Below are 16,898 nucleotides of genomic sequence, written 5' to 3'. Positions count from 1 at the left end.
CACAAATGGACTCTTGACTCTGTAACTCTTCAGTCCGTGTTTGCTCAATGGGGCATGGCATAGGTGGACTTATTTGCAGCCCCTCACAATCACCAGCTGCCTCACTTTTGCTCCAGACTTTACTCTCCTCTCTGTCTTGTGGCGGATGCTTTTCTTCTCGATTAGATGGGTCGGTTTCTATATTCTTTCCCTCTACTTCCTCTCATGTTGAGAACCCTGTTCAAGCTCAAGAGAGAAGCAGCTACTATGATTCTCATAGCTCCATGGTGGCCCAGATAACATTGGTTCTCCCTTCTACTTCAACTCAGTTCCAGAAAACCCATACATCTGCCAATATTTCCTACTCTGCTTACTCAGAATCAGAAATCACTTCTAAATCCCAACCTGTAGTCTCTACACCTGACAGCTTGGTTTCTCTTGGGCTGATTTCTTCTTAAGTTTATCCTCTTTCATCCTGTCCGTCAAATTATTGATGCCTCCAGGAAACCAGCCAAATCACTCTGCTGCTCAGATGAAGAAATTGGATCGCGTAGCCAGTTAGCAGTGGGGCAGGAGTTTGGAAAGCTTGCTTCTGCCCGTGGAACCTCCATCGATTGCCAGAGGACCCGCTGCACCTCCACCAGGAATCGGCAGAGGTATGAAGATAGGGCAAGGAGGGGGGACAGAGAGCAGAGCCTGGGAGGGAGAGTGCAGAGTCTGACAGGGAAGGAAGGAAGGGTGCTGGATGCAGAGCCTGACGGGGGAGGGGAGGAAGGAAGGGTGCTGGGTGCAGAGCCTGACAGGGGAGGGGAGGAAGGAAGGGTGCTGGGTGCAGAGCCTGACGGGAGGGGAGGAAAGAAGGGTGCTGGGCGCAGAGCCTGACAGAAGAGGGAAAGAAGGAAAGGTGCTAGGCGCAGAGCCTGACAGGGGAAGGGAGGGAGGAAGGGTGCTGGGTGCAGAGCCTGACGGAAGGGGAGGAAGGAAGGGTGCTGGTTGCAGTGCCTGACAGGTGAAGGATGGAGGGTAGGGGGCTGGGTGCAGAGCCTGACAGGGCAGTACACTTAAATATTAAGCCGCTCAACTTATATTTAAGTCAACCATTTTTCCTCCTTTTTGGGGGGAAAAGAGGGTTCTTGACTTATATTCGGATCAATTTATATTCGAGCATATTCGGTAGTACTGAAAAAGGGTCCAGAGAAGAGTGACAAAAATTGTTAACGGACTTGGAGGAGTTGCTGTACAATGAGAAATTAGTGAAACTGGGCCTCTTCTCCCTTGAAAAGGGGAGACTGAGAGGGGACATAATCGAAACATTCAAGATATTGAAGGGAATTGACTTATTAGAGAAAAAGATTGTTCACCCTCTCCAAGGTGGTGAGAATGAGAGGGAACTCTCTAAAGTTAAAAGGGGATAGATTCCGTACAAACATAAGGAAGTTCTTCATCCAGAGAGTGGTAGAAATCTGGAATGCTCTTCCAGAGGCTGTTATAGGGGAAAACACCTTCCAAGGATTCAAGAAAAGGTTAGATAAGTTCCTGCTGAACCAGAATGTATGCAGGTAAGGCTAGACACAAATAGTGCACTGGTCTTTGACCTAAGAGCCGCTTCGTGAGCGGACTGCTGGGCACGATGGACCACTGGTCTGACCCAGCAGCGGCAATTCTTATGTTCTCATGTTACCTCAGGGAATTCTTTCTCCGTATTCCAGACGCAGGAATTGTTTTCCGTACTGTACTTTCCTTTCTACCGAATGTGGTTTCTGCCTTTCAGGTTTGTTTGACTGCGTTTCCTTCCTCAGGCTTGGATCAGATCTTGTGCAAGTTGGATGTCAAGAGAGTCTTGCTCCACTATTTAGAAAGGAGAATTGATTTCTGTCTCTCTGATCACATCTTTCTCCTTTCTGCTGCACCTCACCATGGTCAGCCGGCGTTCAAGTTATTGATCACTCGATGGATTTGACTGGCTATTTTCCTCGACTTACATCACCTGCATCAAGCAGCTGCCGGTTTCTCATAAGGCCCATTCAACTAGAAGTGTTGTGGGTGGAGTCTTGCACATTTCATCCAGATGAAATTTGCAGGGCGGCTACTTGGTCCTCTTTTCATATCTTTACCCAGTTTTACTGAGTGGATGTGGTGGCTCACTCTGATGCTGTTACTGGAACCTCGGTGATACGGGCAGGCTCTTCTGTCCCTCTCTGGCTGCTTCCATTGCTTTGGTATGTCACGTAGCGTATGGAATCCAGAAGGGACATAACAGAATGGAAGATTAGGTATTTACCTTCGATAATCTTCTTTCTATTAGTCCCTGTAGGATTCCATATGACCTTCCCTCTCAATGTACGCATTAGGCACTGAATATTCTCCAGCAGACTCTTCAATAGAATTCTTACAATTCACTATTCAGACTAGACCAAAGTTAGACATACTTCTCCTTTATTTACCTCCCCCAATTAATCGAGAAAATTTTACTCAATTACAATCACTTGTGTTTGATTTTGGATCTTCCTCTACAAATCCATTGATTTTAGGTGATTTTAATATTCATTTTGATGAACTTAGCAATATTTATACTAAAGAAATTTTATCTTACATCAACCAACATGTTTTCTGTCCATTATTAACAGTCCCAATGCACTAAGCAGGACATACAATTGATATGGTTTTAATTCCTTCCTCTGCAACTGACAACTACCTGATGGGACCTTGCCTCCCAGTTCCGTGGTCAGACCACTTCTTAATCCCTATAACACACATAACTTCACTTTAGAAAGTGCATAAAATTCCTCATACCGTTAAGTATAGAGATTTGAACAATTTGTCTTCAGACTCAATTACCTCAGTTTTTAACCTAAATCTTTCAGACCTAAAGGCCAGCTCTTTGAACGATCTCCTATTCCAATGGAATTTATCCACAAAGCATCTATTAGATGAGTTAGCACCGACTCAAATAAGATTAATTTCCACTCGAAAACAATTAAATCCTTGGTTTACGATAGATCTTGTTCTTATTAAAAAACAGCTTCGATCCCTAGAATGTAGGTGGAGAAAAGATAAGACCCAGATTTTCTACTTGTTTAGAAGACCACACCTCCAAACAAGTAGAAAATATACTCTCATACCTCAAAGCACTGAACTACCAGATCCTCAACCCCCAACCCACACACGAAAAAGGCCACCAACTAGATGTCGCTGCATACATGTCCCAACACACTCACAATCCCGAAATCCACATCTCAAATGGGGCCTGGCACCCCTCCCTCTGGTCAGATCACTACAAATACACCTTTAACCTTAATTGGGCTCAACGCAATAACAAGGGCTAATCTGTTTGCATCGAGCCACTAGTGAATCTCCTCAAGTTTCCTATTAATTGCTATTGTTTCCGAGGGGTTGGTGGGATCAAGTGGATGTAAAAGCTGAATGCTTTCTGCATAGGCGAATGCGGTAAAGCCAATGGCTTGGCAGAGGGTCATAAGTGGTGCAAGAAAAATATTAAACAAAAGTGGTGAAAGAATGGACCCCTGTGGAATACCATATGTTACTGAAAAACTTTCGGAAGTTGTATTATTGAAAGATACAGTTGAAGTGCGATTTTCAAAATATTTCAAAGTATTAGAGGGAAGTAACCTTGAAAGAGATTTGGGTGTACTGGTGTATACAACAATGAAGTCAACGGCACAATGTGCAGCAGCCGCGAAGAAGGCAAACAGAATGTTGGGTATTATTAAGAAGGGTATTACGACCAGAACAAAAGAAGTCATCCTGCCGTTGTATCGGGCAATGGTGCGCCCGCACCTGGAGTATTGTGTTCAGTATTGGTCACGGTACCTTAAGAAGGATATGGCAACACTTGAGAGGGTCCAGAGGAGAGCGACACGAATGATTAAGGGCATGGAAAACCTCTCATACACTGAAAGATTGGAGAGACTGGGGCTCTTCTCCCTGGAAAAGCGGAGACTCAGAGGAGATATGATAGAGACCTACAAGATCATGAAGGTCATAGAGAAAGTAGAGAGGGACAGATTCTTCAAACTTTCAAAACATATAAGAACAAGAGGGCATTCAGAAAAATTGGAAGGGGACAGATTCAAAACAAATGCTAGGAAATTTTTCTTTACCCTGCGTGTGGTAGACACCTGGAATGCACTTCCAGAGGACGTAATAGGACAGAGTACGGTACTGGATTTCAAGAAAGGATTGGACAAATTCCTGCTGGAAAAAGGGATAGAGGGGTATATAGATAGGGAGCTACTGCGCAGGTTCTGGACCTGTTGGGCCGCCGCGTGAGCAGACTGCTGGGCATGATGGACCTCGGTTCTGACCCAGTGGAGGCATTGCTTATGTTCTTATGTTCTTAAGATTTAAACCAAAGGAGAACCTGATCTGTATTACCTATTGACTGTAATCTATCTATAAGAAGGTTGTGATCAATCGTAACAAACGCAGATGAGAGATCAAGGGAGATCAAAAGGACAGATGTATGATGATCTAGAAAGTAAAGTATGGAAGTGGACAGGCCAATTAGTGAATGTTCAGTAGAATGATACTGTCTAAAGCCCGTTTTTGTTCGTTTTTTCTATGAACTCAGATATTTATTTTATTTATTTATTCAATTTTCTATACCGTTCTCCCAAGTGAGCTCAGAACGGTTTACATTAATTTATTCAGGTACTCAAGCATTTTTCCCTGTCTGTCCTGGCAGGCTCACAATCTACCTAATGTACCTGGGGCAATGGGGGGATTAAGTGACTTGCCCAGGTCACAAGGAGCAGCATGGGTTTGAACCCACAACCCCAGGGTGCTGAAGCTGTAGCTTTAACCACTGCACCACACACTCCCCAGATACTTGATTAAATACCACCTTCTCAGTCAGCTTTGCCAAGAAGGGGATATTTGTAATTGACCTGTAATTGAATTTTTCCTCAGAACTAATTTTTTGGTCCTTGATAATAGGTCGAATGACTGTTTGCTTCCATGCTTTAGGCATTACACTTTTTTGAAGACTTTCATGAATTAATGTAAGGATGAAAGGACCGAAAATGGTAAAATAACGCTTGAGAATGAAAGGGGGGATTGAATCAACTTGAGAGCCCTTGGTATTAATGGTTTTGATAAGGGATTCAATCTCCAGTAGATTTGGTAGATTAAATTGAGAGCATTTTGAAGATAATGAGAATCTTGAATCAGTTTGATCCTGATCTGATATGGAGTGCAGATTCGTAGTAAGATATTTCCTAATATTGTTAACCTTCTCTATAAAGTAGGTAGCAAGTTTCTGGGCAGTGGGCAGGGTATTAGTTATTTGATTTTGTTTTTTGGTAATTGATTTTAGAATAGAGAAAAGCGCAGAGACGTTTTTGGCTTTCAAAATTAGACCTGAGTAGTATTTCATTTTTGCCTGATTTATTTTTAGTTTATATAGATTAGAATGCTCTTTATATTTTTCAAGATTACATTACATTAGGGACTTCTATTCCGCCTATACCTTGCAGTTCAAAGCGGATTACAAAAGAGCTAACTGGACATTTCCAGTGAAGTTACAACAGTTTTGGGGTTGTTTTTTTTTTTTTTTTGGTTACAAGGGAGTAGAGGTACCTGGATTAATTCTGGAAGAACTTGCAAATTGGATATTAAATTGACTGTACGTTACTGTGTGATATAACAAATAGATTACAGTTAGAGTACAAATAAGATCATGTTACATTTCAGGGATCTGAATACTTGGTTGGTGTTTTGGGGAGGAAGAGATTATTTAAGTGGAGGTTTTGGGGGAAAATTTATCTAGGAGGAGGGGGAAGGGTTGGGTTAAGATATCTGGATAAATTTTTTGAAAAGTAGGGTTTTGATTTCTTTTTGAAAAGTTTTGAAGTTGCCCGTTGCTGTCAACAGGTTGGAGATGGAGTGGTTAAGTTTTGCTGCTTGCGTCGCCAGAAGGTTATCAAACATCTTTTTGCGCTGAGTGCCCTTGAGTGGAGGAAAGGCAAAAGGGTTTGGAGTTCTTCTTTGTCTTGAGGTGAGGATCTGGTTTAGGCGGTTGTTTAGATAGGGGGGGGGAGAGCCGTTTAAGAACATAAGAACATAAGAAGTTGCCTCCACCGGGATCAGACCAGAGGTCCATCGCACCCAGCGGTCCGCACCCGCGGCGGCCCGCACCCGCGGCGGCCCATCAGGTCCATGACCTGTCAAGGTGTTCCCTGCCCTAAAAAAAAACAAAAAACCTATCCTTACTTCTATCTGTATCCTTCAATCCCCTTTTCCTTCAAGAATTTATCCAAACCTTCTTTGAATCCCTGTAGTGTCTTCTGCCCCACCACAACCTCCGGGAGTGCGTTCCATGTGTCCACCACTCTCTGGGTGAAGAAGAACTTCCTGGCATTGGTTCTAAACCTATCCCCTTTCAGTTTCTCCGAGTGCCCCCTTGTACTTGTTGTTCCCCACAGTCTGAAGAATCTGTCCCTGTCTACCTTATCTATGCCTTTCAGGATCTTGAAAGTTTGTATCATGTCTCCTCTAAGTCTCCTCTTTTCCAGGGAGAACAGCCCCAGCTGTTCTAGCCTGTCGGCATATGAAAGGTTTTCCATACCTCTTACCATTTTCGTCGCTCTTCTCTGGACCCCCTCAAGCAATGCTATGTCCTTCTTGAGGTACGGCGACCAATACTGGACACAATACTCCAGATGCGGGCGCACCATTGCACGGTACAGTGGCATGATGACTTCCTTTGTCCTGGTCGTGATACCCTTCTTGATGATACCCAGCATTCTGTTTGCTTTCTTTGAGGCTGTCGCGCATTGTGCTGATGCTTTCATTGTTGTATCCACCAGCACACCCAGGTCTCTTTCAAGGGTACTTACAGCTAGCAATGTTCCCCCCATTGTATAGCTGAACATCAGGTTCTTTTTCCCAACATGCATGACCTTGCATTTCTCTATATTAAAACGCATCTGCCACTTTTTGGCCCACTCTTCCAGCTTCGTTAGGTCCCTTTGCAGGTTTTCACAGTCTTCCGTGGTTCTAACCCTGCTGCAGAGTTTGGTGTCATCTGCAAATTTGATAACCTCACATTTCGTCCCTGTCTCCAGATCGTCTGTAAATATATTGAACAGGAGCGGTCCCAACACCGACCCCTGCGGAACTCCGCTCGTGACCCGTTGCCAGTCTGAGTATTGGCCCTTCACTCCAACCCTCTGTTTTCTGCCCGCCAGCCAGTGTTTAATCCATCGGTATACATCCCCCTCCACTCCGTGGTTCCACAGCTTCCTAAGCAGCCGTTCGTGGGGTACCTTGTCGAAAGCTTTTTGGAAGTCGAGGTAAATTATGTCTATGGATTCCCCTTTGTCTATCTGGCTGTTTATTCCCTCAAAGAAATGTAGTAAGTTTGTGAGGCAAGACCTTCCCTTGCAGAAGCCATGTTGGCTCTCCCTCAGCTGCCCATTTTTTTCCATGTGCTCGCAGATGCTGTCCTTAATAAGTGCTTCCATCATCTTACCCGGAACCGAAGTCAAGCTCACCGGCCTGTAGTTTCTCGGGTCTCCTCTTGATCCTTTCTTAAAGATAGGCGTGACATTTGCTATTTTCCAGTCCTCCGGGATCTCCCCAGTTTTCAATGATAGATTACATATTTGCTGGAGTGTTTCCGCTATTTCCTTTCTCAGTTCTTTTAGTACCCTTGGGTGGATTCCATCCGGGCCCGGTGATTTGTCGCTTTTTAATCTATCTATCTGTCGTAGGACGTCCTCATGGCTTACTTCTATTCGCTCCAGCTTTTCATCTAGATCCCCACTTATAATCTCCTCAGGTTCTGGTACATTGGATGTGTCCTCGCTCGTGAAGACCGACGAGAAAAACTTGTTTAACCTGTCTGCTACCTCTTTTTCCTCTCTTACCACTCCCTTTCTGGTTCCATCATCCAACGGTCCCACTTCCTCCCTTGCCGGTTGCCTCCCCTTCACGTACCTAAAGAACGGTTTGAAGTTTCTCGCCTCCCCAGCCAGCTTCTCTTCGTATTCTCTTTTTGCTTCCCTAACCACTCGGTGGCACTCTTTCTGGTGTTTTTTGTGTTCCTTCCAGTTTTCCTCAGTTTGGTCCTTTTTCCATTTTCTGAATGATGATTTCTTGTCGCTTATCGCCTTCTTCACTTCCTTTGTTATCCACACCTTGTTTTTTGTTTGATTTTGTTTGCGCCCTTTCCTAAACCTGGGGATGTACATGTTTTGTGCTTTTTGCACCGTGTTCTTGAGTAGGGACCAGGCTTTCTCTACGGTCTCCATCTTCCGTGAGCTGTTTCTGAGTTTATGTCTCACCATTTTCCTCATAGCTTCGTAGTTCCCTTTTCTGAAGTTGAGTGCCATCGCTGTGGTTCTCTTCACTTTTGATGTTCCCATTTCTAGTTTGTACTGGATCATGTTGTGATCACTGTTTCCTAGTGGCCCTACTACTACCACCTCCTTTGCGGGGCCCCCTAGACCGTTGAGGATTAGGTCAAGAGTGGTATCTCCTCGTGTCGGTTCCTGGACCAGCTGCTCCAAGAAGCAATCCCTCACAGCCTCCAGGAACTTTGTTTCCCTCGCGCTGCTGGAGTGTCCAATGCTCCAGTCTATCCCAGGGTGGTTGAAGTCTCCCATAACCGTCACCCTTCCGCTTTTGCATTCCTGCCTCAATTCTGCTTCTAGGTCATTGTCACTTGTTTCTGTCTGTCCAGGTGGGCGATAATAAAGTCCCAATTTTGTGTCGGCTCCCTTTCTTCCTGGTAACTTAACCCATAGCGATTCCAAACCTTCTGCCCTTGTTGCCGTATCCATCCTGGTCGAGTGAATGGAGTCCTTTATGTATAGCGCTATTCCTCCTCCCTTCTTACATGTCCTGTCTTTCCTATAGAGTTTATAACCTGGTAGTACTACGTCCCATTTGTTGTCCTCAGACCACCATGTTTCTGTGATTCCAATTATGTCTAGGTCCTCTTTGTTGGCCATGACTTCCAGCTCTCCCATTTTGGTCCGTAGACTCCTTGCATTGGCGTACAAGCAATTTAAGTTTTGGTTTTTTACTTTCCCTGTTGTTCTTCCTTGTGGGTTGATTCTCTTGTCGTCCCCTTCTTGGGGTGCCAGCCCCTGAGTCCCATTTTGTTCGTCCCCTTCCCATGGTGTGATGTCTTTGTCCTCAGCTGTCTTCCTCATTTCTGCATGTCCTTTTAGTTCCTGCTGTTTTTCCTTCTTTTCGCTCTCTAATTTCACTTGTTCCTTGAACTCCTGTAGTTTGTCTTTGAGTTCTTTTTCGCAATTTTCCCGCTTGCCTTGGAGGCCTATTTTGCATTTTTCCCTTTCAGTGTCTTCCTTAGATATTCCTTCCCGAAGCGTCGACACCAGATCGACTGTCAGCTTTCCCCCTCTCCTCAGTTTAAAGCCTTGTCTATTGTGCTCTTGATGTTATTTGCCAGCATTCTTGTTCCTGTCGTGCTCAGGTGCAGTCCGTCCCTCCTGTAGAGCTTGTTCTTACCCCAAAAAGTTGACCAGTTCCTTACAAAGTGGAAGCCTTCCTCTTCGCACCATCTCCTCAGCCATGCGTTTATGGCTTGCAGCTCGGTCTGCCTCCTTACATCTGCCCTCGGTACTGGCAGGATCTCTGAGAAAGCTATCTTCCGTGTCCTCAGCTTCAACTTCCTTCCCAGGGTCTGGAACTGCTCGGTTAGTGTAGTCCTGCTGTAATTTCTTCTGCTGACGTCGTTTGTTCCAACGTGGATTATCACCGCTGTTTCCGCTCCTTCCAGGATCCTCTCGATTCTGTCGGTGATGTCCTTCGTTCTTGCCCCTGGGAGACATGTCACTAGCCGGTCCTCTCTCCCTCCTGCTACGTGACTGTCAACTTCTCTCAGGATTGAGTCACCCACTATTCCTGCAGATTTCCCCTTCTTCAGTTTCCTTTTTGGTCTTAAATCTGTATCTTTGGTGTGGTCCTCTACTTCTCTCTCAGAGTTCTGGTGGGTCTTGGCCTCCTCTCTCTGCTCGGGTATTCCACAAAGTCCTTCTCCCCCAGCGTCTGGTGGATTCCGTCCTCCATCTGGTGGATTCTGTCTTTCATCAGTTGGGTCCTGTCCAACTTGCTGGTGATCATAGAAACATAGAAACATAGAAAGATGACGGCAGAAAAGGGCCATAGCCCATCAAGTCTGCCCACTCTATTGACCCACCCCATTAAGTCTGAATGCTAATGACCTGGTTCCTTAACTCGACCCTCGTAGGGATCCCTCGTGGATGTCCCATTTATTCTTAAAGTCCTGCAGGCCTCCTCGATGAATTTCTCGAGCTCCCTAACTTGCTCCTCAATGTGGCTGTCTCTGGTGGGGTCCTCAGTTGCCCAGCACGGTTCTTCTAAAGCACGGAGCCCCTCCAGCTCCTGGACCTTGACCTGCAGTCTCCCGACCTCATTCTTCAGGCTTTCCAGTTCCTGACACCGACTGCATATGTACGACTGCCTCCCGGAGGGGAGGTAGTCGTACATATGACACTCTGTGCAGTAGACTGGAAAGCTCCGCTGGGTGCCTGCTGCCTCCATTTCTTCTTCTCCTTTCTTTAGTCTCTCAGTATGTGTGAGGTGTAAAAGTGGTGCCTGGCGTGCAGCTACCTGAAAAAGAAGAGAAAGAGAATGAGTAAGAGAAGAAAATACCTACAGTTTGTGGTTTAGATGTAGCTGCTGGGCGCCTGGCTCCTTCACAAGGCTCCTTTGCAAAGGCGCTCTCTCTAAGGCGAGCGCCTTTGCTGCTCGCCTTCGCTGCGCGCCGAACGGCTGCGTGCCGTTGGCTCCCCCCCTTTTAAGGGGGAGTCCGGGCGCTCCGACGCTACTGGTGACTCGTGGGGGGTGGGCGGAGCTTTCTCTCGCCGCTACCCCACTCTGCCTGCCTTTGCCTGCTGTTCCTCCCTCGTGTCCTCCTCGCTCTCTCCTAAGCCTCCTCCACGCTCTCTCCTGGTGCCTGCTTGTGCCTGCTACCTCCCCGACTCGGCCCGAAGCAAGTGCCCTGGCGCCGCGGTTCTCCTCCTTTTAAGGGGGAGTCCGGGCGCTCCGACGCTACTGGTGACTCGTGGGGGGTGGGCGGAGCTTTCTCTCGCCGCTACCCCACTCTGCCTGCCTTTGCCTGCTGTTCCTCCCTCGTGTCCTCCTCGCTCTCTCCTAAGCCTCCTCCACGCTCTCTCCTGGTGCCTGCTTGTGCCTGCTACCTCCCCGACTCGGCCCGAAGCAAGTGCCCTGGCGCCGCGGTTCTCCTCCTTTTAAGGGGGAGTCCGGGCGCTCCGACGCTACTGGTGACTCGTGGGGGGTGGGCGGAGCTTTCTCTCGCCGCTACCCCACTCTGCCTGCCTTTGCCTGCTGTTCCTCGTGTCCTCCTCGCTCTCTCCTAAGCCTCCTCCACGCTCTCTCCTGGTGCCTGCTTGTGCCTGCTACCTCCCCGACTCGGCCCGAAGCAATGCTTTGAATAATAGACAGTAGAATTTGAATTGAATTCGTGCTTGCATAGGTAGCCAGTGAGAGTCTAGGAAGGCAGTTGTAATATGATCATATTTTCTCAGGGAGTAGATCAGTCTGAGGGCAGTGTTTTGTATAGTCTGAAGTTGTTTTATCATGTTGGAAGGACAAGGTAGATAGAGGGAGTTGCAATAGTCCAGTAGACCTAAGACTAGGGATTGGACAATTAGCCTGAATAGTGCTGGGTCGAAGAATTTTCTTATTTTACGTAGATTTCTCATAATTAAAAAAGCTTTCTGGGATGTTTTATTGATTTGGGACTGCATTGTGCAGCATCTGTCTATCGTTACTCCTAGGAGTTTGAGTTCGGGCTGTATTGGGTATTTGGTGTTTTTAATTTTCAGTTCTGTAATGGTGGGAGTTTTGGCCTTTTTGAGCAGAAGTAATTTTGTTTTATCTGAGTTTAGTTTCAGTTTGTGGTCTACCATCCATTTTTCCACTGCATCAAGGGTTATTTCCAGTTTTGCTGTAGTGGTGGGCTCTGATGGGTCGAAGGGGAGGAGTATGGTGATGTCGTCTGCGTAGCTGAAGGATGTAACATTTAAGTTATCTAAAGTGGCTCCAAGGGAGGAAATAAAGAGGTTGAAGAGCGTAGGTGATAGAGGTGATCCTTGTGGAACTCCGCATGGGTTGGACCATGGTTCTGATTTGATATTATTGGACTTTACCATGTAGGTTCTTGATTTGAGGAATCCTTGGAACCAATTGTAGACCTTGCCTGAGATCCCAATGGCGTCAAGTATCTGTAGCAGTATGGAGTGGTCGACTAGGTCAAATGCTGTGGAGAGGTCAAGTTGGATTAGCATCATGTGTCTAGTAGTGTTACAAGAAGTATTTATGTGCTGTGGTTGGTTCGAAATCCTGATTGTGAGGGGTGAAGTAGATTATGGTCTTCCAGGTAGTTGGTGAGGTATTGTGCAACTAGACCTTCTATTATTTTAATGTATATTGGTATTGAAGCGATTGGTCTGTAGTTGGAGGGGTTATCTATTGGGCCTTTGTGGTCTTTCATGATTGGGGTGATCTCTCCAAGGTCTTGAGGGAATTGACCTTCTGTTAATGTGGTTTGAATCCATAGCATGAGGTTGGCTCTGAATGTGGTGGAGGAGTTTGATAACAGGTAGGTGGGGCAGTTATTTAGGTCGCAAGAAGCTTGGCTGTATTTTATGTAGAGTCGATTCATATCCGACCAATGTATTACGGGGAAGACGGTTCAGCTTCTGTCTGCAGCGATGGCTTCTCCTGTTGAAGGGTTTGTTGTTTTCTTGTCGAGGTGGGTGTGAGTATTGTTGAATGTGGTTCTGATCTTGGTGATCTTATTTTTGAAATGATCTGCTAGTTGGATAGCTGTCGGTGGGTGGTTTCCTTGTGTAGCTAGGTGAGGTTTGGTGTCGGTGAGATTCTTTACTAGATTGAATAGCTTTTTTGTGTCTAGGGTTTCCGTGCCTATCATTTTGGAGTAGTAGGCTTTCCGTTTTTCCTTGAGTTTGTTCTTGTATTGGTTGATTTAAGTTCTCCATGCTGTTTTTGTGTGTTCTAGGCTCTTTTATTCCATACTCTTTCTAGTTGTCTGCAGAGCTTTTTTAATTGGAGAAGTTCAGTGTCGAACCATTTGTCTGATGGTCTGCAGATTCTGGATTTTTCAGGAGCTAGCTCATTCAGGATGGTTTCGTTTACAGTACGCCATTGTGTTATGAATTCATTGGGGGCTATATTAGTGATTGCGGGGTCCGCTTTGTCCCAGAATGTGGAGGGTTCGATTTTTTGGCGTGTTTTGAAGGAGGTTTTGGGCCTTAAGATTAGTGAGGATGGGCGGCCCGCTATGCCTAAGGCCTGATTGGTCCAAGCTTCTAGAGCCTGGGCCAATGAGGCCTTAGATTTAGCGGGGATGGGCCGGGAAGGGGCGGGCCCGTCTCATTTCCACGAGGCGGGCCTGTCGGCTGGATGGCAGCAAGACCCGTCCAGCTGACCAACATTTAAAGGTTAGTTGGGGGAGGGAGGCTAGTTTGGGGGGGGGGGTCGTCGGGTCGTCGGACTTTCTGGCAGGAGGATTGGGCATCCTCCTGCCGGTGATTACCAGTTTTGGGGGGAGGGGGGTTCTAGGGGGGTTCCAGCAGGAGGATTGGGCATCCTCATGCCGGCGATTACCAGTTTGGGGGGGAGGGGGTTCCAGGGGGGTTCCGGCAGGAGGATTGGGCATCAGGGTTTACTGTAGGACCGATTCTGTATAGGACACCTCTCCTGGGCGTCCTATACAGAATCAGGGCCAAATTCATTCCCTGGTTATCTTAAAAATTGATTATTGTAATGCTTTACTCAAGGGAATAGCTCAAAAAGAAATTAGACGTTTGCAGATCATTCAAAATGCCTCAATTAAATTTATAATGAAAGCAAGGAAATTTGATCACGTCACTCCTCTTCTTAAGAAAGCGCACTGGCTCCCAATCGCACATCAAATACAGTATAAATTAAGTCTGCTTACCTTCAAGTCCCTGTTATATAAAACTCCAGTTTTCATTTATAAATTATTGATTCCTTATACCCCAACCAGAGCATTGAGGTCTATCGATCAACATTTATTAGTTACGCCCTCACTCAAAGTTATTAACACACGGCGTCATTTTATTTTTTCTGTTAAAGCTCCTCAAACATGGAATTCCCTCTCTATTTATCTAAGAGAAGAAAACAACTTAGATAAATTTAAAAGCAAACTAAAAAGCTTTCTTTTTAAAGATGCTTTTGATACTTAGGAGTTCCAGCTTATTTCTATAACCTCTTATAAGGCTACTGTTTATTCCCCCCTATTGTTTTTACCATAATTGTCTTCTTTTCTATTAACAATTCTGTATTTCTTTACCCACTCTTTCCTTCTGTTTTTACTGTTTATATTGTTAGTCATTAATTTGTTTTGTTTAGTATCTATTTGTTTTTGCTATCCCCTGTATTATCTGTAATTTTAAAGATATGTTTATCGCTTAGAAATTTGAGTAAGCGATTAATTAAATACACAATAAACTTGAAACTTGCTCAGTTGTTTGGAATAGCCTGTTTCTTTCTGCCTTGATTATTCTCCTTGCAGACTTGAAGACTTTCCAGCCAGTTGTTGGATCCTGTGGGGAGTTTTCCACTTCTGTGAGTATGTCTCATGTGAGTGCTCATTGGATATAGTAGGTTAGTTCTACATTATTATTCCTCAATGTTTCTCAGGGTTGCCTTTAGCCTGTTTGTTACTTATGTCATGTTTTACAGAGCAGACCAGTTCAGAAATTGTTTGTTTTGCTGGGGTTTTTCCCCCATACCTCCTTGTCATGGATTTATTCAGGTTTATTGCTTGGCTTTGGGACTCAACTGCAGATGGTTCTAGCTCTCATTCTAAGGGGGAGGAGCATGTGCTCAGAAAAGTGTTGGATTTCTGCAACTCCCAGATTGTGGGTTGGAATTGAACACCTAGTGTATGGAATCCTACAGGGACTAACAGAAAGAAGATTATCGAAGGAAAAAAAAACCCCTAATCTTCTATTGTGTACTAGGTTCTGTTCTACTAGGTAACGCTTATGAGCCTTAGTACCTAACTACAAGGGGGTATACAAGTGGGTGAATCATGGACAAGCATGTCTCCCAGAATACTATAGCATAGGGGTCTCCAAAGTCCCTCCTTGAGGGCCGAATCCAGTCGGGTTTTCAGGATTTCCCCAATGAAATATGCATGAGAACTATGTGAAATATGCATGAGAATATGCTTTCAATGCATATTCATTGGGGAAATCCTGAAAACCCGACTGGATTCAGTCCACAAGGAGGGACTTTGGAGACCCCTGCTATAGCATATTATAAACTAGGCGTGCCTATTTTTGAAGGCCATTAACATGGTGTAAGAGGTCATGCCTTCACATGGGTACACTGATGCTTATGTTATGGTAATTTTTCATAATTGTGGTGTCAAGATGTTATTACAGAATTAGCACTATGCATATGGTAATGGGGCATCTAGACTGAGGTGCCAATTTATAGATTTGCCTTCTTTAGAGACATTTTGAATATACATATACTCAGCCTTAGTACATTTTCAGGGAGGTCACGTTGGAAGCATAATTCTCAAAAGGAACATAAATATTCTGCATATTCAATCCTTTTTCAATAGATTGGATAACTATTAGAAAAAATGAATTGACAAGATAAAACAAAATAACTGTATTCATTTTTATTTTTATTAATACTGTTAAACAGTTTTAATATTACTACATTTTTTTAAATAATTTATTATCAGTACTAGTATCAGTGATATATGTTCTATATTGGAAAAAATGTTATGAATGACTTCTGTATGATTTATTTTGTGTAGCTTCTAGACTGATTACATTGTTCTGTCATTTTTGTAGGAAACATTCTTTTCTGTTTTGGATTGTACTGAAGGACTTTTAATTGGTACGAAGAACATGCTGTCAAAAATTTTCCTACCAGCCATTCTTGCTACAGATAACTGGGGTGCTTTAAATCAGTGTAAACATGGAGACAGTGACAAACAGAATTATAAAGAAACTGTTAGCAGATATCTTTCATTCTTAGATGGTAAGATTAATAACATTTAATTTCATTACCAGTATTAAATACATTAGGAAGGATATTGGTTAATAGTTAAGTGCTAAGAGCTTCATGCGGGTCATTGATGAGACCTCATCTAAAATTCTTTGGCCAATTCTAGGGACCATACTTTGGCGATGATACAGAAAGCCTCTTTTTGAACTGCCTCCACCCTATCAGAATGGTGCTGGTTCTATAACAAAAGCTCTATGAGACATGGTGGATAAAAATCAATGATTTAATAAAATTGGATTTGATTTAAATCACAATTTTATAAATTAAATCTGTCTATCTGAGGAATATAGTTACGGAGACGTTGCTTACGCAGCTGATGGGCTAACAGCCTACTAGACCGGTTATCAAATTCAAAAAAATTTGATAGTTCTAAGTCCAATAGATGCTGGCACTGTAATCTGGAACCTGGGACATTAGATCATCTACTTTATTATTGTCCCTATATTAAGATATTTTGGAATTCAATATGGTCTCAAGTAAATGCATTATTGGAAAATCATGTGGCACTCTCTTATGATACAGTGCTATTTGGCATAATGATGAGGAAAAAGAGTCAAATATCATCAGAGAACAACAAGCTTTTATTAGTTTTGACAGGGGTTGCCATCCAACACATAACAAAAATTGGAAAAATCACAGAAATCTTAGTTATACATTTTGGTGGAATACATTATGCCACATATTTAAAATGGAACGAGCAATAGCAGTACAAAGAGGGACATATACTAATTTCATAAAAATATGGGGGCCATTGGCAAAATATTGTAGTGAATAGTCTTCACTTCTCTTTTCCTTTTCTTTTTTGG

General features: G+C 44.3%; 1 protein-coding gene across 1 annotated transcript in view; it reads left to right on the top strand.

Annotated features, from left to right (window-relative positions):
• The window catches only part of DNAH8 (dynein axonemal heavy chain 8), a 1,666,792-nt gene that overhangs the window by 254,389 nt on the left and 1,395,505 nt on the right, over positions 1–16,898 (top strand). Inside the window, 1 exon segment of the mRNA XM_033937418.1 lies at positions 15,876–16,065. Coding sequence (XP_033793309.1) covers positions 15,876–16,065 — 190 coding nt within the window.

The sequence above is a fragment of the Geotrypetes seraphini genome, chromosome 3, assembly GCF_902459505.1.
Source record: "Geotrypetes seraphini chromosome 3, aGeoSer1.1, whole genome shotgun sequence".
In the NCBI taxonomy this organism is placed as follows: domain Eukaryota; kingdom Metazoa; phylum Chordata; class Amphibia; order Gymnophiona; family Dermophiidae; genus Geotrypetes; species Geotrypetes seraphini.
The sequence above is the reverse complement of the archived record's forward strand: the minus strand, read 5'-3'. Positions and strand labels throughout refer to the sequence as shown.